This window comes from Asterias amurensis, chromosome 15 (genome assembly GCF_032118995.1).
Source record: "Asterias amurensis chromosome 15, ASM3211899v1".
Lineage (NCBI taxonomy): Eukaryota > Metazoa > Echinodermata > Asteroidea > Forcipulatida > Asteriidae > Asterias > Asterias amurensis.
The window spans coordinates 3,242,382-3,264,321 of NC_092662.1; the positions used below are offsets into that span (position 1 = coordinate 3,242,382).

Genomic DNA, 21,940 nt, shown 5'->3' on the forward strand with positions numbered 1-21,940 from the left:
TATAAAGCTCAAGCCGAATTAAACAAAAAAAAAAAGAACCGCGAAGGCTTTGGATCAAGTGCATTTTCAAAGTTTTATTGCAAAATAAAGGCATAAACCCAATGGGGGACTTTCGGGACGCCTGGTGGCAGCAGACTTACCAAGTAACAAGATCCATCGTTCTCGGTAATGTGCGCATGCTCATAACTACGTAAGCAATGGAAATTATCCTGGTAAGTCTGCTGCCACCTAACGTTCAAAAGTCTCCTATTCACTTTGAACAAGTGAAAATACATATTCAAGTTTTTGACATACGGACAGAGAACCGTTACGTTTTACACACAAGGTGTACGTGTAAAAATGTATTATGCGTAACGGACGAAAGATTAGAGTGGTAAAATCATAATAAAATAGAATTCAATATTATCTTAGGAGTTTAAATAAATTAATTTAATAAGTAAATAAACTTTTATGAGTACTTCTTATCTTAAAAGGAAACTGCTTTGGGCTCGAGCTTATAGGCATACCCCGAAGATTGTGTGATACAAAAAGGATTTAATAAATTGTTCATCTTCTTGTTGCTTGTCTTAAATCCAAAAATTTCATATGGTCGTTTATTTTGGCATCAGTCTGCCAGGACCCAATTGCATGGCTCTGCTTACCGTTAGAAAAGAACCGACTCTAACAAAGCAGGGCATTTGTTTTGTTATGTCACGCGCATTTCAGGATTAGTGGGGATTTTTGGCTTCCGCGCGTGCGTACTCCACGTGGCCGGCTGTGCGCAGAAATTCGGCGTTTGCACGTAAGCGGAGAATGGCGATCATGAGCGCAGAATTACTATTGGTAATTATCAAAGACTAACCTTCACAGTTGTGCATCTCAACATATCCATAAAATAACAAACCTGTAAAAACTTGAGCTCAATCGGTCTTCGAACTTGCGAGATAATAATGAAAGGAAAAAACACCCTTGTCACACGAAGTTGTGTGCGTTTAGATGGTTGATTTCGAGACCTCAAGTTCTAAATCTGAGGTCTCGAAATCAAATTCGTCGAAAATTACTTCTTTCTTGAAAACTATGGCACTTCAGAGGGATCCGTTTCTCACAATGTTTTATACCATCAACCTCTCCCCATTACTCGTCACCAAGTAAAGTTTTATGCTAATAATTATTTTAGTAATTACCAATAGTGTCCACTGCCTTTAAATTGGGTTCAGTTGTGGTAAGGGATTCTGTTCCCCATACCGCGAACTTTGTACAAACTTCTTCTGAAAGCGCCCTCACTTGTCCAGCTCACTCCACGCCTAACGTGCCTTTACCGAGTATTTGCGATAATGTATATACCATTGTGACTCTAGCATCGTTCCGAAGGCACTGGATTCCCGCCCAATATTGTCTAAAATAATAGTCTGTATACTTTTTATAATTTAGGAGGACGAGTTGCCCGTGTACGTAGAAACAACGAAGCTGTGACTTTCTGAACGTCTCTCCATAGAAAAAAGGGTTTTTAAATTAAATGGCTTTGAAGTTGTAGTTATTTTTTGGGAAAAAAAAAACAATCTTAAATCGTGTTATTTCCTGTTTGAACCAATGTCTTTCTAAAGCGCGAATGTATCAACACATAATGAAATAGCTACTTTCAGCATTGCTGTAAAGCCGTGTTAAGTAAATATATTTCAGGAATAATTTGCACTAAACAGCATTTGACGTGCATGCTTGCCTGCAATATTCTATGGACACGACTGTGGCAACGAGCTTTTCATTTGAGTAAAGAGCGCCCTCAATGGACCGTGCAAGGAGCGGATGTTGTATTTTTTTTTAAACTGAATAAGCTTGACGAAGTGGCGTAGACGTTGCGCACAAAAAAAGACATAGTTTCACACCAAGATTTTTTGAAATAATATCATAACGTACAAAAAACGCATCTTGTTACAATTTATGAATAAATATATAACCACATTTTTCTTCTTAATTCGAGTAGAGACTTGTAATGTTTAAAACACACATATACATATACATCATTTCATTTTAAATCTGGCAAGACAAAAGTTGTTAAAAACTGTTTCAAATAAGTCACCTATTTGTCACCGACTATAGTAGAGTGTATTATAAGCCTTCTCACAATCTTGGCTTCTGTCACAGTCAAACGTCACATAATCCGTCAGATACAACTTTATATTTATATAATTTAATTAAAGCTACAAAAATGTAATAGTCCCTTCATAAAATACTTTTAAGTTGGATGTGCAAGACAATCGTCAAATTCTCGTGTCAATGTTTCTAAGAACATTGGAAAACCAGAAACCGTATTTTTTCATCCACACAATGCAAAGCCTCGAACAACACTTTTGCATGGTCCATTGATATCAGTGTGCTTTGCAGGACTCTGTTACCAAATCCTGCAAAGTCAGTTGGGGGTAAAGTAATTTTTTCTCGTTCAAAAACCGGTAACCCGAAATGTCGATGTATTTTCAAAGATTTTGTTTCCAGCACAAATTCTTAGTTTGCGAGAAGACAAGCTTCCCGGCTAATGTTTACATATAAATTATAATATTAAAACACTTTGATGACTGGGCAATGATAATGGAAAGTAAATCACGTAAAACATGCATCTTAAGAAATTCAATAAAAATAGCAACAAGGTTTCAGAAAAAATATTGTGGCGTACGCGAGTATGGATAGTCAGTCAGAAGGTAGACATGCTGGAATGCATTTAAAAATATTCAATACAAAAATAACAGTTCTTGAGTCACAATTATAGATTTCCCATACCCTTTATGCACATAGGCTTTTAGAAATAACATTATAGTAATTATCCGATTTCATTTTAAGTCGATCTCGTCTTCATCAACAGACGACGAAAGGTAGAAAGGTGTGGCAGATTTATCTTTGATTGGACTGACCCCTTCGAACACCGAGCTACGGTCCTCGGAGTCTGATTGTGTGGACGATGATGTCGACGGGCGACCGAGCTTAGGAGACCGTAGGAGTTTCCCCAAGAGCTCCGCTCTCATCTCGGCTTCGGACTGCGTGGAACTACAGCTGCTCCCGATCCGCGGTGATCGTGGCCATGATTGTAACGTGGATGTGTCTGACCGCGAGTCGCAGTCCGAAGCCACTGAGCTGGACCGACTATCGAGCCTTGAGGAACCGTAGAACACCGAGTCGGAATGGTTGGAGCCGTAGCGCGGTCTGGAGAGCACCTTGTGCTTGGAGGTACCAAGGAGTTCAGCCCTTGCGTCTGGGTCGGCTGTCTGCGAAGACAACGTGCGCCTGTTGAGACGAGGAGAGCGCAGACAGCTGAACATTTTACGCCGCATCTCGGCCGATTCTTGCCCGTTGCCACCGCCCCGGATTGACTCGTACGGGAACGTGCAGTCGGCCGACTCGAAGGAAAAATCCGACTCGGAGTAACCGGAGTCGGAGTATTCCGCAGACGGCCTGGGCGGATTGCTGTTCCGCCAGGGGGTAAGTCCCTCCAGATTGTTATCATTTGCGAAGTTCTTCTCGTAGGCCGCTAGTGATGTTTCACTGTGGGGCCTTGTGGAGAGGCCCTTAGTAGTTCCCGAAGACGTCTCGGCGATGTTGACCAGAGGAGAGATGAACGATCTCGGCCGGCTGTTGTTGGTCTGCACGGGCCGTTCAGTCATCTGCCCAACAAGACTGATAAGTGGTATCTTGAAAACGCGCGTTGGAGAACCCATTATCGGACCCACTGTATTAACACAGAAACAGCAAGATCATTTTTTTTTAACGGTGGTGTTCGATTCAGACATTAACAGTTAGTGTACGTGCTGATAACTCTTGAGTTTTGGAAAGTGGCGTGAAAGGCAAACCTTAAATCATTGCTGATATTATCAGAATTGGTATCGAAATCGAAAAAGTCATTAATTTATCAAACTGCCAGGTTTCGGCAAGTAAAACAAAAAACTTTCAACAAAATATTTTCATAAAGCGAAACAACGCGCATATTCTTTGCACCCCTGCGTAAACTTATCAACGCCAAAGACTCTCGATATTTTGTTTGATTCTTTATTTACTTTAGGGTGAGTAAATATTAATAGTGTTAGTGAAGTTAGTTGATTTATAGGGTTAGTTTATATCACTGTCATTTACATAATAGTAAAGATAGTTTGAAATATTGGACATTGAACATTCAAATAGGTTTATACAGCAAACATCAATGCTGCTTACATCGATGTACAAGGCTGATATAAACTGTACAAACCTTTTTACACAATGTCCAATATCGAAGGGCAATATTGATCTTCGCTGTACGAACCTTTTTTAATGTCAAATGTCCAACATCAAAAAAGCAACATTGACATTTGCTGTACAAACCTAATTGAATGCACAATGTCCAATATCGATAAAGCAACATTGATATTCGCTGTACAAACCTACTTGAATGTCCCATGTCCAATATCGAAAAGAAAAAAAACATTCGTTGTGCAAGCCTATTTGACTGTCTAATGTCCAATATCGAAAAAGCAACATTGATATTCACTGTACAAACCTACTTGAATGTTCCATTTAAAAAAAAAAAAAAAATCCGCTGTACAAACCTGTTTGACTGTTCATTGTCCAATATCGAAAAAGCAACATTCTCTGTACAAACATATGTCAATGGTTCAATGTCCAATATTAAACAAACTTTACCGTCATTGTCATTACCTGCGTTTGGGTTGGTAGGGCTTGCTAGTGGAGAGAACGGATTGACTGGATCCATGGGACTAGGCTGCAAACCATGGAGTAGATCTGGTATACCCGTAGACGTGAAGTGCAGATCACACTGTGGGGCATCAACCAAAATCAAATCAGCAACATTTTACAAACCTATTTTCAAGACATTGGTACTAAATCCCCTTCAAAATCAGTTTTATGACCCATTCACTTTCCAACATATGAAATTGGGAACAAGTTGCAAGCCTCTAACCTCGCGCTTATCCCTCACTGTTTGATAATACCGTTCAAGTGCAAATTCTGTCAACATCCAAAATTCTCGATGACGCCATATTTCAAATGGTCTGCAGCCGATTTCAAGAAACGCTAGGATGAATCCTAACTCGAGTTAGGATGAGTAACCCGTCCTAACTTAGGATGAGTTCAATGCGTCCTATGTATTTGAATACGGAACTTTACTCGTCCTAAGTCCTAAGATTAATCCTAAGTTAGGAAGAGTTTGGGGAAATCGACGGCTGTACATCTTTGTAAAGAGGATGTTTAGTTCATTCGGCATTTTACACCATTGTAACGTGAGGTGAGAGACATAACTAACTCAATCAATGAGTTAGTTATTCTCATATATTCATAAAGACTCTCTTTTAATTGGAAAGTATGTGAATTTGCCATTGGATGTCCGTTTTAAAAAGAAGTGTGTACTGCAAATGGTGTGAAGTTATTTTCTTTTGTATAAACGAGACTATATTCACCACTTTCTGTTTCTACAAATCTAATACTTTAAGGTTAAAATTCAGGCTTAAAGGTAAATAGAATTGTGTTGTGTTTACATTGGTAGAATGATATACATTTATAGAATGGTACAATTTTTGCATTGGTCGTAAACCGTACCAATCGTACACGGGGAACCAAACAAAGATGGCCGCGGTTGGTGACTGGTATCCAGCCTTACCTTGGACGAGATGAGATTGAGGTGGGGCATAGTCATGGTGTGGACTAGGTTACCATTGACGACAAGTCGGATCTCCAAAGAGTCATGCGTGAACGCCAGAATGTAGGGGAAGGCACAAACTGAAAAACAAACCCAAGAACAACTTTATTTCAGAGGGAAATATTTCACAGAAAGAAAAATGTTTTCGTATGAACTTCACAATCCTGGTTTGATTGGCAGCATTTTGCGCCACAGCACCTTATAAACCAATACATGGTGATATGCTGAGGAGTAGATCTCATAATTCAAACGTAGTCACACATACCTTGCAGGAAAAATACTGTATGTTAAAATGCCTTGAGCGTCACTGAGTGACGGATCTGTTACGGATGTGCGCTAAATAAGAAGCTACTATTATTACAATCAGGGCCCAATTTCATAGCGCTGCCAAGCACACAAATTTGCTTAGCATGAAATTTCTTCCTTGATAAAAACAGGATTACCAACCATATTTCCATTTGTTGCATATTGCTTGTTACTTGTATTCAACTGTTGTTTGTTTATCCTTAAAACCACCTGGAAATTTGGTTGGTAATTCTGTTTTTATCGAGGCCAAAATTTCATGCTAAGCAAACTTTTGTGCTTAGCAGCGCTATGAAATTGGCCTCAGTAAGTTTTTAGACTAAATTTAAATAATGATGTTTTTTTTATCCTCATCAATACTGCAGCCGAATTCACGAAACGCTAGATTCATACTATCTCGAGTTAGGACGATTCACCCGTCCTAACTTAGGACGAGTTCATGCGTCCTTACGTCTTTTGGTACGAAACTGAACTCGTCCTAAGTTCTAAGATCAATCCCAAGTCGGGAAGAGTTTGGTGAAATCGACAGCTGTATTTACAATCATAATGTTTTACCGATGGCTTTAGGTGCAGAGTTCCAATGTATGTCAAAGTCGGATGAGCACTCGCCCGATAACCTCTTGAACTGAGACATGTCTGGTAAGCAAATAAAGAAGAATTGAAAGCAATGGTAGAACACAATTCTAAAATGGAGCTGAGCAAGGATACAACAGACGCAGAACCGATAACCATTGAAACTCAGGAATCAATCACTTTAAACAAACGTTTAAAGACAGTCTTCTCACTTGGTGTATCTCAACATATGCATAAAATAACAAACCTGTGAAAATTTGAGCTCAATCCGTCGTCGAAGTTGCGAGATAATAATCAAAGAAAAAACACCCTTGTCATACAAAGTTGTATGCGTTTAGATAGTTATTTAAATTTCGAGACCTCAAATTCTAAATCTGGGGTCTCGAAATCAAGTTCGTGGAAAATTACTTCTTACTCCAAAACTATGTCACTTCAGAGGGAGCCGTTTTTCACAATGTTTTATACTATCAACCTCTCCCCATTACTCGTCACCAAGTAAGGTTTTATGCTAATAACTATTATGAGTAATTACCAATTGTGGCCCGTGTCTTTAAGTCATTTTGAGAATGGTGAACACAAAAGTATGACAATATTAGGTTTGGGTAAATTTGTCTGTATATATGTACATCCAGTGCCAGTGCCTTCTATAGCGTCTGCCATAATTTAAAAGGCCAATACCAGAGGAACAGATGGAGAGAGGAGCCGCACAAATACTGGGGGACAATCACATGGTACCACCAAGCACAAAGTAGAGACATTTGGATTTTTTAGGCTTTGTGCTGAGACCTTCATCCCGCAGTGGATCAACAGGGGGGGGGGGGGGGCAAATAATATACAAATGAAATGCCAACTTACGGTTATATGATAGAAGAAGTTCCGGCTCCTCGTCTTCGTATATGTCTAAGGCAGACACAAGATTAACCTGCTGTTTGTAAAACAAGAGTTCGCAAGTGTGAGAAGCAGTTCACTATAGGAGACCTTTGAGCTACGTTGAAAACGGAAGCTGCGGCCGATTTCACGAAACGCTAATATTAATCCTAACTTGATTTAGGACGAGTAACCAGTCCTAACTGGGTTCAATTCGTCCTACGTATTTGGATATGGAACTAAACTCTAAGTCTAAGTTAGGAAAGAGCTTGGTGAAATCGTCAGCTGGTGTTCTATTTGAAAAGCTGTGTCATAAAGACATTGGCCTCGACAGAGGCCTCGCGAGCCAGCATCGGTGCAGCTAGCTGGAAGCGAAGCACTGCCTCTTTACTTCGGAACTTACTTTCGGTGTGTCACTTACTTACAACTCTATGTAGTATTAGATTATGTATGGACGTATTGAACGACAGTGACTGTCTTTCTACTTTCGGAGTGAGTTTACTTTGCTGATTGTCACGTTGTTCAGCTCTTTATGGTATTATAGATGATGGAACATTGTGACTGTCTTTTAACATTCGGCATTTATACTGTGCTTTTTGTCATACAATAATACACAGCTCTTTTGAGTTACATGATGTATGCCAAAAGTGACTGTCTTTTTACATTCGGCACTTAGTGTGTTTTTTTGTCATACAATAATGCACAGCTCTTGTGAATTACATGATGTATGACACAAGTGACTGTCTTTTTACTTGCGGCACTTACGTTGCATGATAATGTATGAAACAACAGTGACGGTCTTTCTACTTGCGGCACTTACTTTGCATGATATTGTATGAAAAAGCAGTGACGGTCTTTCTACTTTCGGCACTTACTTTGCTTGTTTCTACGAGATGTAGCCGGAATGTATCTCCATTCTTCTCATTGATGAGGTCGAACTGATGACGGAAGGCAACGCATATCTGATTATCATCTCTCCCTCCGTCTACCAGGGACATGATGACGGGAACCTCAGCGGCTACAAGCTCCTGTAACATCAAACCAAAACCAATGCTATTGTCGTGGCTGAAATTGGTGTAGCATTGTGCGACATTTTGAACGCTTGGTGGAAGCAGACTTACCGGGTGAGTCCATTGGTCTCGGTAGTGTGCGCATGTTCACCTTAAATTTACCTGGAAAGTCTGCTGCCACCTAGAGTTTTGAAGTCTCCCATTCCATTCACGATTGATATTCTGGATAACTGTTCTCAACTGACTTTAAATGTGGAAGTTGCACTTTACAAACACATTAACCCATACTTACCCTAACGAACGTGAATCCCTCTACGGGGTCTGTATCGGCCTGCATACACCACGCCGTCCAGGCAGCGCTGTGCTTCCACGCCATCACTAGTAGCTTCTTGCCTACCGCTACTACCATGCGTAGGTGGCTACCACCAGGCCTACTCAAGGCATACAGATGACATCCTTGTTGTGGAGTAAACAAAACCATTACCATCAACTAACTAATTGACCTTTCAGCAATATTTAATATGGGGTTGACTTTTATAATTGGCCCGCAGAACCGAGTTTCGAAGACAGCATGTTCTGTGGTACGGTGTTCACAGCTACCCTATTACGGTTTCCTTTGCTAATAAAACCGGTACGACAACATGTCAAGGAAGGTGAAGTTCAGTGTTCGATATGTACCAGAACAACTGCGCTCAACTTCACAGCACTGTTTGCAGAATTAATAGGCACGGGGGATTGTGACATGAAAACAATACATTGATATTTCACGAGCAGTTTTTACTTTACGTTGACGTGTCATGCCTGAATCTTCTATGACTTCTTGATGCCACCAGTTGAATGTTGTTTGATGAGCTAAATGCCACTGCAATATTTATACAAATACGCATTGTTAACATTGCTAAGTAAAGGTTGAGTTGACCTGATGATCAATTGCACCTTAATAGTTTTTACCTTTCGTTCTTTCTAGCTTATGGTCTTTGCAATCCGTCTTAGCTCGCACCGTTAATTCGTTTGGTTCGCCTTCAAAATCAGTGAGTCGAAATACATAAACACGACTCTCCTTCCCTGAGGGGCAAATAAAAAAACACACAAAAATAATTATTGAAAGCAGTTGATGACAAATGTTACTCAAGGTCCCGAATAAGTTTTTTTTAAAGCAAGTTCGCCCAAAACATGTCTAAACGCCACTCTAGGTAAAGGGTTGCTTTTTAAATATTTTTAATTGCAGCGAGGGCCCAATTTCATAGAGCTACTTATGCACAAGAAGTAGCTAAGCACAACAAAATTATGCTTACCAAAATGGTTACCGGGTTAGCCCGCAATGGAGAAGTTTATACAAGTATGCTTGTACGAGTTATAACCCTTACTCTTCCACGACAAGTGTTCTTGGTTTTTAGTAAATGTCTTTAAGGGACCCACGGCTGCGTGCTCCATCAGAGCAACTATTACAAAGTATCTCGCCTATGGATATAATTGTCACGACTTCGACTCGAAGACACATGGTGTAACCCATGCTAAAATTTAGCAAGGGACCCTTGATAAACTGCTCTAGTGTAAAAGGGGCCCACTATGACCACTCCAAAGGCCAAATAATCCCATGTAGCTTCAGGGCCCAATTTCATAGAGCTGCTAAGCACAAAAATTTGTTAAGCATGAAATTTCTTCCGTGATGAAAACAGGATTACCAGCCAAATTTCCATTTGTTACATAATGCTTGTTACTGGTATTCAGCTTTTGTTTGTTGATCCTGAAAATCACATGGAAATTTGGTTGGTAAGCCTGTTTTTATCAAGGCAGAAATTTCATGCTAAGCAAATTTTTTTGCTTAGCAGCTCTATGAAATTGGGCCAAGATGGGTTGATTATTGAGTATTAAAGTCTGTACCTTTATCGGCTCTGAAGATAAGGAGATCGTGTGCTTCAACGACGCTCAGTTGTTTAGTGTTCACAGTTCGGTCAAAGAGTAGGCGTGGAGGGAGCCCCTCTGAAAAGATACAGAAAAATATAGAAATCAGTGCACTTTTTTTCTGAACATGATGGACATTTCTTGCCTTTCTTGTATGATATGTAGTCTCCTTTACACATGGCGAACAAAAATGTCATGTTTTTTATCATGACAATAATTTTTTTTTTTTTTTTATTATCTTAATCTTAATTGGGGAGAGGTTATTTTATTTATGAAAGTAACAACGAAGTGTGCAGAAGATTTTGGGCAACATATCGACTAAATTACCTTCAATACAGAATATTCCAACTTCTGTGCCAACGACGAGCCGGTCACCTGAAAAAAAATACACACATAAAATTATACATTATGCACTAATATTATAGCGAGAAGTACAATAAAATTAATCTAGGAGACACAGGGAAAACTGTTTGCATGCTTTCGACCACAGCAATAATATTCTGAATCTTGATTTTGAAAAATCAGACTTACCCCATGAATCACCGCACTGCACTTCGTGTGTGAAGTCGTTATAGATGCACTGCGGTTCCCATGGCTGTGTGGTCAAAGTTTTAAACACTAACATGAATATTTATATACAGCTCCACACAAATTATTCTAGACATTCTTTGACATTCAAACTTGATGAAAACACTAAACAGTTAATTTTTCACAATCAGGTACATCTTAAAAATCGCATGAAGGCCTGAAATGTTATTGCATGAACTAAACCTTTTGTTTTATCCAATTAAAGTTTCTATATGAATGTTCGAAAATGCCTTCTAATATTTGTTTAATATCACACACCATCTTCTTACTATCGTTTATTCAAATACTGCACATTACTTTTTACTTTAACCAAACGGAGGCTAGATAACTAAAGCAGAGATACTTTCGTTGCGGTGACACGGGAACGTGAGTAACCAAGATGGCAACAACAGCAACAACAACACAGTGACGGTATTTGACGCAATTTATACGAACCTCTCGTTTGAGAAGACTCGTCGTGGCTAAGCTGGTTGGCGCATCACCCTTCACGATTGTCTTCAGTTTCAACAGCTAGAGAACAATTCAGACAATAATATATACCAATCGTTAGTTTCATAATGTACATTGAACATTCACATAGGTTTGTATATGACGAATATTAATGTTGCTTTTTCGATATTGAGTAATGGACATTCACATTGGTATGTGTAACGAATGTCTACCTTGCAGATCGATAATGGATATTAAAATAGGTTCAATACAGTGAATGTCATTGTTACTTTTTCGAAAAAGTTGTTTACGGTGAGTGTCTACAATACTGGACATGCGGACTTCCGCATAGGTTTGTACAGTGAACACATACCTTGCATATCCATATTGGACATTCACACATAGGTACTTTGTACAATGAATGTTTACGTTGCGCATTGATATTGGATAGGTAGGTTTGTCCAGCGAATGTCAATGTTGCCTTTTTGATGCTGGACATGTGGACATTCAAATCGGTTTGTAAAGTGAGTATCTACCTTACACATCAATATTGGATATCGGATATCGTATAGACGATGTGACGCAATCTTACGCAATCTTACTATGACTACGCAACTCAGTGCCCGGCGAAACATGACGTACATAGTGTTTTGTCAACAGAGGGCGGTTTGAATGTAAACATAGGTCACATCAGGGGTCTGGTTTTACACATCTTTTGATGACAGTTTTATACTTTTGTTTTAACCTTGACAGCCCCTGTACAACTTGTAACTATTGTGAATGTCTAAAGATTTAAAATAAATAAATAATAAATAAATAAATAAATAATTAAATAAATAAATAAATCGTCCACCCACACCTGTGACGTCATGCTATTGATATGAAATCGCTCCATTATTTTGTACGAATGGCGCGATGGGCCATTCGTACCCACCCACGAATGGCGCGCACCCCAGGCACTATCCCATACATAATGGATATTGGCGTACCTGTCCAACTCTTACGAACTCCACCTGTCGTGCCTCTTCCTTCTTGTTCCTCCAACCCCATACAGGCTCCGGTATGACGTCACTCAAGGAACGCTTGTTGAGCATATTCTGAACAGCAACAAACAAAATGGCGGGTGTTACATGGAGAGTAGCATAGTACTATAATAATCTCATGAGGAATCTTTTAGGTTAATTTGTGGGTAAGATCTTATTGGTTGATTCTGTTTTACCTTGTTTGTTTCTGGAAGGTCTTGCTGTAGATTCTTGATGAGCATCTCAAGGGTTCGTTGTCGTTTATTGGAAAAGGTCGGTGTGTTAAAGGCTGCTTTCTCGCCGTTAATAACTGCGAGAATAAATGGGAAAAATCAAACCTTGTCAACGAGAGGAAACGTTGTGGTTGTAGTGCAACATGTAATGGTTACTTTTAAGTGGAGCTTGAAACATTGCATGATGACAAGTAGCCTTTAGTCAAGTCGTACACGGCACACCGGATGGCACGCACAACCCCAAAAATGTAACGCACGAAGAAAGACTATCACCGCGAGCGGCGAAGCCGCGAAGCGCCTTTACCAACTCGTTTTGGGGCCTTGTGTTTTTCTTTACATTTGCCAACGATTTTGGTGGGAGAAAGTGTAATGCATAATGCATTAGCGTGGTGGGTTGATGGCCAATAAGAAGTCACAATTACTTGCATGACGTCACAAGAACGTTCGATGCAAATTCGTTACATTTTCTCCCAACAAAATCGTTGGCAAATGTAAAGAAAAACATAAGGCCCCCAAAACGAGTTGCTAAAGGCGCTTCGCGGCTTCGCCGCTCGCGGTGATAGTCTTTTTTCGTGATTTACATTTTTGGGGCTGTGCGTGCTATCCGGTGTGCCGCGTGCGCCTTGACTAGAGGCTAGGTGACAAGTAGCTCACGTTTAACAAGAAGAAAGTCTCTGAATGCATGGGAGTCGTCAAAAATGGCCGGTGAAGGCAGCGGCGGACCAAACAAAGGCACTGATTCCTCGGAGAACACCCGTAACCTGCAGGGAAAACAAAATCAAAGTACGAGATCATTGGGACTGGGTACACTCTACTAACGTGGGTCCCAGACTCAGGTCCCAGGGGGCCTGACTAACTGCTGGGTCAAGCGGACCCGGAAAGTAGTTACGACATGGGAGCTTAAATCAGATTCTTCTTATCTTGTTGTACCCTTTCCGAGTAATTTTGACACAGACTCAAAAGTCATATACCGACCCCCCCCCCCCCAAAAAAAAAACCCCGTCATAATGTTATAATGGAACAGCGAAACAGAGAAAAACAAATCGTAAATTAAATACTAGACTTCTATAAGGTGCTCTTAATAACAAGAGAGTTAACTGTGAACACCTGTACTAAGAAACGAACCGCATGATAGTGTCTATATTATGTGTAAATAACTGCATCGTACACAGAGAAGGCCGATTACATACAAGCAGGCTGACTGTGTCTACATTTTCATTAATATTTTATCTTTTCATCAAAATAATATTTTCCGTCGGGGTTAAACTCAGTTTTTTCTTGCTCATATACATCAATCGGCAAAGTTTACTGGGGGTAAACAAGGATCTACCAATACCTTCCGCGACCTCCCTCTTGGCTATACGCCATTGACTGTTTTCCGTTAATCCCACATGCTAAAGCTTTATAACGATCGAATACTTCGCTGAATCTAATACAATTATTTACATCCAGCAAATTTCTCCGAATACTTAATAACTAGTCTGATTAATGTAGACTTATCAAATAAAGTAATTACCCGAATGCTGTCATGCGAAAAAAATTCTTGGAAGATGGGAAAGGTTCAACCTTGTACGCAGCGGAGATAACAATCGGTTATTTTCACCTTGTCTGTTATTCATATATTATGTTCGACCCCGGGTGACACGAGGTTTTCCCTGTACTTGCATGAGTTCAGTCGAAGACAATTACATTTACCCCAGTCCTGGCAAATTGAATCTCGGATGCAGGGATTGCTAAAAAATAACCTTACAATCTGGGTAATGAGTTAGATTGAAGGATTTATGGGGGCGGTTGAGCATTCCCGCGACGAACATTTAAAGAAGAGAAAGGGGAAAATTACTAACAAAATGCAGCCCTTTTAAAGAAGGAAAAAAAAATCCCGTAACTGTGTCCGGGCGGACACAGTTGCATTATGCAGCAACGTCCGGGCGGACACGATTGTATTTACAAAACCGTCCGGCGGACATTATTGCATATGGCGGACATTATTGCATATGCAATAATGTCCACCGGATAGTATTGCATGGAGGACATAATTGCATGCGACACCGTTGCGCGTGCACATAGGACTCGGCGGGTAAAAGTTTCAATCCATTCAACGAACAGCATCAGCCCATTACAGCATCTCTTCAGCTGCAACACACACATCGCTGATGAAAGCAGCTTAAAGGCAGTGGACACTATTGGTAATTACTCAAAATAATTATCATCATAAAACCTTACTTGATTACGAGTAATGGGGAGAGGTTGATGGTATAAAACATTGTGAGAAACAGCTCCCTCTGACGTGACGTAGTTTTCGAGAATGAAGTAATTTTCCACGAATTTGATTTCGAGACCTCAAGTTTAGAATTTGAGGTCTCGAAATCAAGCATCAGAAAGCACACAACTTTGTGACACAAGGTTTTTTTTCTTTCATTATTATCTCGCAAAGTCGACGACCGATTGAGCTCAAATTGTCACAGGTTTGTTATTGTATGCATATGTTGAGATACACCAACTATGAAGACTAGTCTTTGACAATTACCAATAGTGTCCACTGCCTTTAAGTTGCAATTTAGAGTGGCAAGTCAAATTTGCAATTCAGGCCGTGTGGATATAAAAATTTAGTGAAAATATTGATTTCGTCCGGGGACGATGTGTCGTCCGGGACGATGTGAACTCGATAGATGGGGGGAAACACTCCACTTGTCCGGTGTCCCCTCCTCTCCACGATGCGCTACGTAACCCGACACGGAGAACCAACATGCAAAGTTTTGTTGAAAGCACTGGACGTCGTGTTTCTGCTTGAACGACAACATCATTATTGTGTTAAGGAGGGTTTCATCCATGCGTTTACTTTAATGTACAGGTTAGTTCTTCACTTACCTATATGTATTGTTTAACTTGTTAAAAGTCACAAGCGCAAATATATCTGATTGTATTAGTTAAGGATAACTCACGGTGGTTTTAAATAAGGTATGGCGACCTGAAATTGGCTAGACTGCAAGAGAATGAATATGAAGTATCCTCGCTTAACTCTAATCCTGTTCAATTTGTTACAGGCCAGGGATCGAACGTACCTATCGAATTTATTCTTGTTCCGGGAGAATATTGGATCTGGGGCAATGCCATATACAAGTCAGTCCAAGATGCAGGTCAATTCCGGATCGAGGTCAATCGCAGATTGAGGTCAATCTCAAACCTAGGTCAACCCTAGATCCAGGTCAATAGGGATCAAAGTAAGTCCCAGATCCAGGTCAATCCCAGATTGAGTTCAACACAAACATCCAGATCAACCCCCATCGGTCAACCACCGGTCAATCCCAAATCTAGTTCAATCCTAGATCCGGGTAAATCCTGGTCAAAGTCTGCACTGACTCAAAAAAGGATACGGGTAAAATGTGATTTGATCATGGACGGCTTGAAGGTTGGCTCGGCCTCTGGGTCATCCTGCTCTTGAAAGACGATGGTGACAATGTCGTTTCCAATGTGACGTTTCCTCTCCACCTTCAAATCAGAAAAAAACATTCATCAACATTTTCAATTGGAGACTTTGGAACGCTAGGTGGCAGCAGACTTACAAGGGAAATGTGAATTGTTTACGTTGTTCTGAGCATGTGCGCATGACCAAGAACAATGGTTTGACCTGGTAAGTCTGCTGCCACCTAGTGTCCCAGAAGTCTCCCATTGCACATACTTAAAGTAGTAAAAGTATACAAGTCTATTTAAAAGTATAGCCACTGGTGAAACATGCAGCTTAGTCAAATTACAGTTAATTCCATGTATTTAATTTTGTAGCCCGTGCTATGTGTAGCCTTTAACAAAGTTGGCGGGCAGACACACAAGACGCCGAATAAAAACAACTGAAGGAAAACAATCATATATGTGGTAAGTATTAAGTCTCGATTGAAAGTTCACGGGACAACCTTTAACATTTTCTCTATATGACAAGATGTGCCCTAATATTCCCCCCCCATAACACTGTCACAGACAAGCAAACACATTAAGAGTATTTGATTGTTGCGATACTGATGAAAACATTCCATGACTTTAACATGCCGTAACGCACGCCGCATCATCGGTCGCTATCTTTTTTTTCTTTTTTTTCTAACCCAGAGACGACATGGTGATTGTTCAAACCAATATCCACCCATAGCCTTGTCGCAATCTGGTTGATCGTTTTACCTTCCTTCATCAAATATTGATGGCATTTGTCTAACCCACGCCCGAGTAAATACGGTGCCGAGTTCCCATGATTAAGGAATGTTCTCAACTCATATCGACCAATGTGATTTGCTCTTGGTCGAGGACGTGTAGTGATTTTCCTCGCAATACGTGTTGCATTTCAGCTTTTCAACATTCGCACAAATATTTGTACTTCAGGTTTGGCTAGCCTAGTTTTAATATCTTTTGAATCCGAGTCTTCTTTGAGTGCGTTCGTTTAGCTTCCCTGGGTCGACCCCGGTGTGTGGCGTTTTCTTTTTCCAGGACGAACGTGTGCAGATAATTACCCACGTTCGACCGGGGTCGACCCAGGGAAGCTAAACGAACGCACCCATAATAAAACAGGCGTAAGTAATTGAAGTCTGATTCTTATGGGCAGGTAACGCTTGTTAGCTAAGGTGGTACAACACTTTTTAAAACATTTCCTGCAAACAATGAAACTGACTTTTCGAGACAATTCGTATAACTGCAATCATTAGATGATATATCCCGAAATATCGAGTAGGGCGCCCTCGCCTGGATGTCAAAAGAAGGCTGCTCATTTAAGTGACATCTAAGATGGCGGCACGATGACGTCATTGCAAAAAGTCCACTCGAAACGGGGTAGAGAAATCTAAAAACACGAGACCGTAAATTCCGAATTATCAAATGTCCAACTAATGCAAATCATGCGCGTATTTAATTATCAGTGTATAAACAAACTGCCGACTATAGCCAAAACGTTCAAACAAACACGAGACTTGCACACAGTCGCTTGACTGTTTTGTGTTTTACCTGCTGTTTATTATCTTTGGAATATGGGAGCATAGTCGAGACGTGGAACATTATCTCATGACCTTCGTACATTGTGTAGACAGCCTCCAGACCAGTCGTGTTGTCTGAAATAAGAAATGAATCATTGAAAATGAGAAATTAATTATCCAGAATGCTGAACTATTTCAGGCAGTTATACTTTTCTATTACTGCGTCACCGCTCTGGAAAGCACTGAGTACACAGTGCTAGCAGCACACAATCAGTGCAAGGGTAAAATCAAAGTCAATGACAACTGTGTCAACAAAAGAATGGGAAAACATCAACACAATTTGCAGGATCAGGGGAGGTGAGGGGTTTTGCTACCTACTTTTGACGTCCAAGCCACCGTTGAACTTATCCCAGTTTTTTAACTTGATCCTTCCGCCCAGCAGTTGGACAAAGTTTAAAAACTCCTCGCTACCATTTTCTATAAGACAGTTTAGAAAACAACAAATAGATGTTAAAAACAAATAAAACATAACAATTAACAAATTTATAAACAAACTTGAATTATGTCAGTTCAAAAGATAAAACAAAACAATTAAAACACACTCAAAAACCCCAAACAAACAATTATGTACATATTATTTGTTACTGTTAGAACACAATGAACATCTCTAGTGTATCAATATTTCTTAAAATTAAAAAATTAGCACATAAGTTAAAACACTTCCAAGGCAACATTTTGTTCATAGTGAAAACAAATAAAAATACAAAGTTGAAATATTAAGAAATAAACCCACACAAAATACACAAAGAAAACCCCCCAAACAATTCCCTTGTTCCAAAAACTCTGACAACAAACAAAAACTACACAAGCTGCTCTTTACCGTTGCTGAACATTTCATCGTCCGATTTCTGCCCCTCCTTCGCATAAAGCACCCCGAATTTGAAGTTGACTGACCCTTCCTGTTCCTCCAATAGGAGTAGCTCCTATACATTCAAACACAACCACAAATAACAATGAGCTAACAGTAAATGATCGAAGGGCCTTGTCACACGGGGCAACTTGTACAGGCAACTTGGAGGCAACTAACTGCATGCAGTGCATGCTACGAGACCACTTTGGTAGCACGTGAGTAACTTTTCAAACAATGTCTTACGATCCCCAAGAACATGAAAATGTGAATGGATTCTCTTCTTGGAGATTGCCTGGAACTGGTTGCCTGTAAATTAATTGTCTCTCGGGACATGACCCTAAAGACCTTGTCACACCTTTACAAGCAACTTGGAGGCAACCACCTGCAGTGCATGCTACGAGTGCATGCTACAAGTTGGTGGCAGTAATTTTTCAAACATGTTTCACAATTCACAAGAATAATATGTCAACGTTTAAATGTGAATGGAATTTCTTCCTGATGATTGCCTGGAACTGGTTGCCTGTAAATTGCCTCTCGCGACATGACCCTAAAGCTTCGTACGTTGTCCATTACCCCCTCAGTACTCATCAGCCAAGCCCCACGGGGGAGCTAGCGTTACAAATCAAACGAAATCCATTCAAACAGAGCCCCATTCCTCCAGCAAATCTACAATTCGAAAGATGAGTAGGTGAATTCGTCAATTACAGGAGATAAGAGCACGCGAATGATTTCCGGGAATTTTAATTGAAATCGTGGTCTGGATATTTATCCAATTGGCCTTTGAGGAGATTTTCAATCTAACAAGGCGGGGCTTTTGCTTATTGGTAACTTGGGAGCATTTCAAGGGAAATGGAACAGCAAATTGTACGTCGGACATCCAAAGGTTACGGAGTGTTCCAAATAAGGGTATGTCGAGATCTTTTTTTAAAGGAACACGTTGCCTTGGATCGGACGAGTTGGTCTATAAAAAGCGTTACCGTTTTTTTTTATACAATGCATATTGGGTAGAAAGATGTTTTAAAAGTAGAATACAATGACCCACACAAGTTTGCTAACACGGTCGGCCATTTGTGGGAGTCAAAAATTTGACTCCCATAATGGCCGATCGTGTTAGTCGATGAAGTAAAAGGAAAACCGTGCAATTTCGAGGCATGTTTGTGTGGATCACTTTATTCTACTTTTACAACATCTTTCTACCCATATGCATTTTATAAAAAACGGTAACAAACACTTTTCAAATACCAACTCGACCGGTCCAAGGCAACGTGTTCCTTTAAATCCCATCTTAAACCCACTGGCACAAACACAATGGGAATATGTCCCCTTTCTGAGGTAACTGTTTTTTTTATAGAATCAAGTGCGAAATGGTTCAATAGCCGCATCTCTGGCAGACAACTAAGCGGCTTTAGCAAACGGTGGTCAGTTCAATAAACACACAGCAATATTTTGACGGAGGTGAGGCTAAAGTGAAAAATTGACACCTGTATGCAACACGCAATATGTGTCAAAATTTCACAAAGGTAGATCAAACTGCATCTTTTAACCAGTTACGCGTCAACGAGACACAAAATGGAGGCAGGTCTGTTCACAGCCGGGATTCGTGTCAATGTTTAGAATGTCTAGTGATTGACAAAATAAGTAACATTTACGTTTACATCATTTTAAATTTTTGCATACACCTCATCAACGAGAAAGTGACAGTTTTTTTCGGAGTGTACTGACAGGATAGACATACTTTCCATAGCTTTTAGGGTTTCCGGTTGCGTTTGCCTTTTGGCGTACTCAGTGTACATCTAATCCCGTTCATATGCCTATTGCTTCAATTTGTCTTTGACATTCGTTTTCCGCATTAAAGTGTTTCCCTTTTTTACCTTCTGTATGTCTGGAGTGAAGATTTCCTTCGGCGACTTGTCCATTTTGATATCAAACCGACTGAAATTAAAAGAAGAAAAAGAAAGAAGATAAAGATTGGAACTTGATATCAAATTATTTCAAAAGGGACAAAAAGTGAGTTGCCAATTAACTTTAATAGGCTTTACGCCCTTTCTATCCGAAGACATCAATTACAATGCAAGTGATACCAATGCCGCTGGTGCCCACCACACTTTTTTTTTTGCTGTAACGAGCAATGCGGAAAATGTAAACGGGGGTCAACATTAATTGAATTGCCCTTCGAATAAAATTGCCCTTCGAATGGTTTTGGAAATAATGGTGCACGACAACAATTTATGTTTGGTGTTTTATCATAGCAATTGTTTCACCAAAAAAACAGACATGAACAGTGTGCTATAATATTTAATACACATTCATCAAAATATCTTTCAAAACCACACGGGGCTATAAATTGACTGATTACATTCTACCGAGAGACGTTCCCGGGGCAAAAGTGCAAACATCTTTCGTCTTCTGAGCAAAAGTCGGCTAACGAAGCCTCATGCATTCCAATTCAAATTCATAAAGACCGTCATTTTGTGTGAAAGCATTTGCAGAAGATCAGACAAGAACACGGTCAAGTATACGGGTTTGTTTTTAAATGTTCCAACGATCAACACTCTATAGTTTGTAAGTCAAGTCATGACTCGAAATGACTTAAGATTCACCTCACGGAGTATAGTGTTTTGTTTTTAGTGTTTGAGTCATGACTTCTTTACAAGAAATTTTGCAGAGGGCTCCTGTTGTAGAAATAAAATTGCAGCTTTTCAAAAAAGCACGTGGAGTATTCAAGGAGATGGGTATCCACAATCTACTGTTCACTTCAATAAAACCCTTAAATTCACGCAACAAGAATTTCTTGAATATGGACTGACGCTTGATCATTGGGAAACTCACTGCGACACGATGATTAATGTCCACACTCCCTCCAGTCCAGTAACTGAACTCTCGGTTGTCAGACCCCATCACCATCTCATACAAATCATTACTTATAATATCATTTTTTAATTTTTTTTTTTAGATTGAGTCGAAAACGAAATCTGCCTGAACGTTTATAAGAAGTGATTGAGAAAATGACGGATGCAATTTGGGGTCCTGTATGCGTATCATCTGGCGGCTTTTCGAAGGGTGAAATTGCTTTGGAATCTGCGATGCCTTGAAGCTGTCAAGTCAGATGCATTGGTTTGTTTCGAACTTTACGGAGTTCACAGCTATCTTTCAGGTATTCTTAATCATGGAGAAAAAATAACTGCACTTCATCCATGACCATCCGAAGCCCATTTGACACATGTCGAGGCACATTTTCTTGCTCACGCTTAAGTTATTTCGAAGGGAAATTTGCGTCTCTCACAAACGGTAAACGGGCTTAAGGAATTTGAGTCAAAAGAGCCGCTATAATATGAAAGTTCTAACAAATTCGCCGTAAGGCTGGACAAAATTTAATGTTCTCTTGCAACTCTACACAGGTTAAAATTAAGTCACTGTTAGCTTTTTACAAATCACCCATACCATACCTTTATACATCAAAAACAAATTTGTCATATTTTTTTTGTATTTGTTTATTTATTT

General features: G+C 39.9%; 1 protein-coding gene across 3 annotated transcripts in view; it reads right to left on the reverse strand.

Annotated features, from left to right (window-relative positions):
* Positions 1-85: 85 nt before the first annotated feature.
* The window catches only part of LOC139948037 (GTPase-activating Rap/Ran-GAP domain-like protein 3), a 253,394-nt gene continuing 231,539 nt past the window's right edge, over positions 86-21,940 (reverse strand). For all 3 annotated transcript variants that reach the window (XM_071946029.1, XM_071946031.1, XM_071946030.1), the window contains 21 exons: positions 20,311-20,371; positions 18,410-18,512; positions 17,908-18,006; positions 17,561-17,664; positions 15,955-16,069; positions 15,449-15,494; positions 13,235-13,341; positions 12,545-12,657; positions 12,315-12,422; positions 11,332-11,406; positions 10,840-10,903; positions 10,636-10,683; positions 10,288-10,386; positions 9,355-9,468; positions 8,696-8,859; positions 8,269-8,421; positions 7,382-7,451; positions 6,509-6,589; positions 5,612-5,730; positions 4,654-4,771; positions 86-3,694 (listed from right to left, as the gene is read on the reverse strand). In XM_071946029.1, the coding sequence (XP_071802130.1) occupies positions 2,802-3,694; positions 4,654-4,771; positions 5,612-5,730; positions 6,509-6,589; positions 7,382-7,451; positions 8,269-8,421; positions 8,696-8,859; positions 9,355-9,468; positions 10,288-10,386; positions 10,636-10,683; positions 10,840-10,903; positions 11,332-11,406; positions 12,315-12,422; positions 12,545-12,657; positions 13,235-13,341; positions 15,449-15,494; positions 15,955-16,069; positions 17,561-17,664; positions 17,908-18,006; positions 18,410-18,512; positions 20,311-20,371 (2,854 nt within the window). In that variant the 3' untranslated portion in view covers positions 86-2,801. The remainder of the gene's footprint in view (positions 3,695-4,653; positions 4,772-5,611; positions 5,731-6,508; positions 6,590-7,381; positions 7,452-8,268; positions 8,422-8,695; positions 8,860-9,354; positions 9,469-10,287; positions 10,387-10,635; positions 10,684-10,839; positions 10,904-11,331; positions 11,407-12,314; positions 12,423-12,544; positions 12,658-13,234; positions 13,342-15,448; positions 15,495-15,954; positions 16,070-17,560; positions 17,665-17,907; positions 18,007-18,409; positions 18,513-20,310; positions 20,372-21,940) is intronic.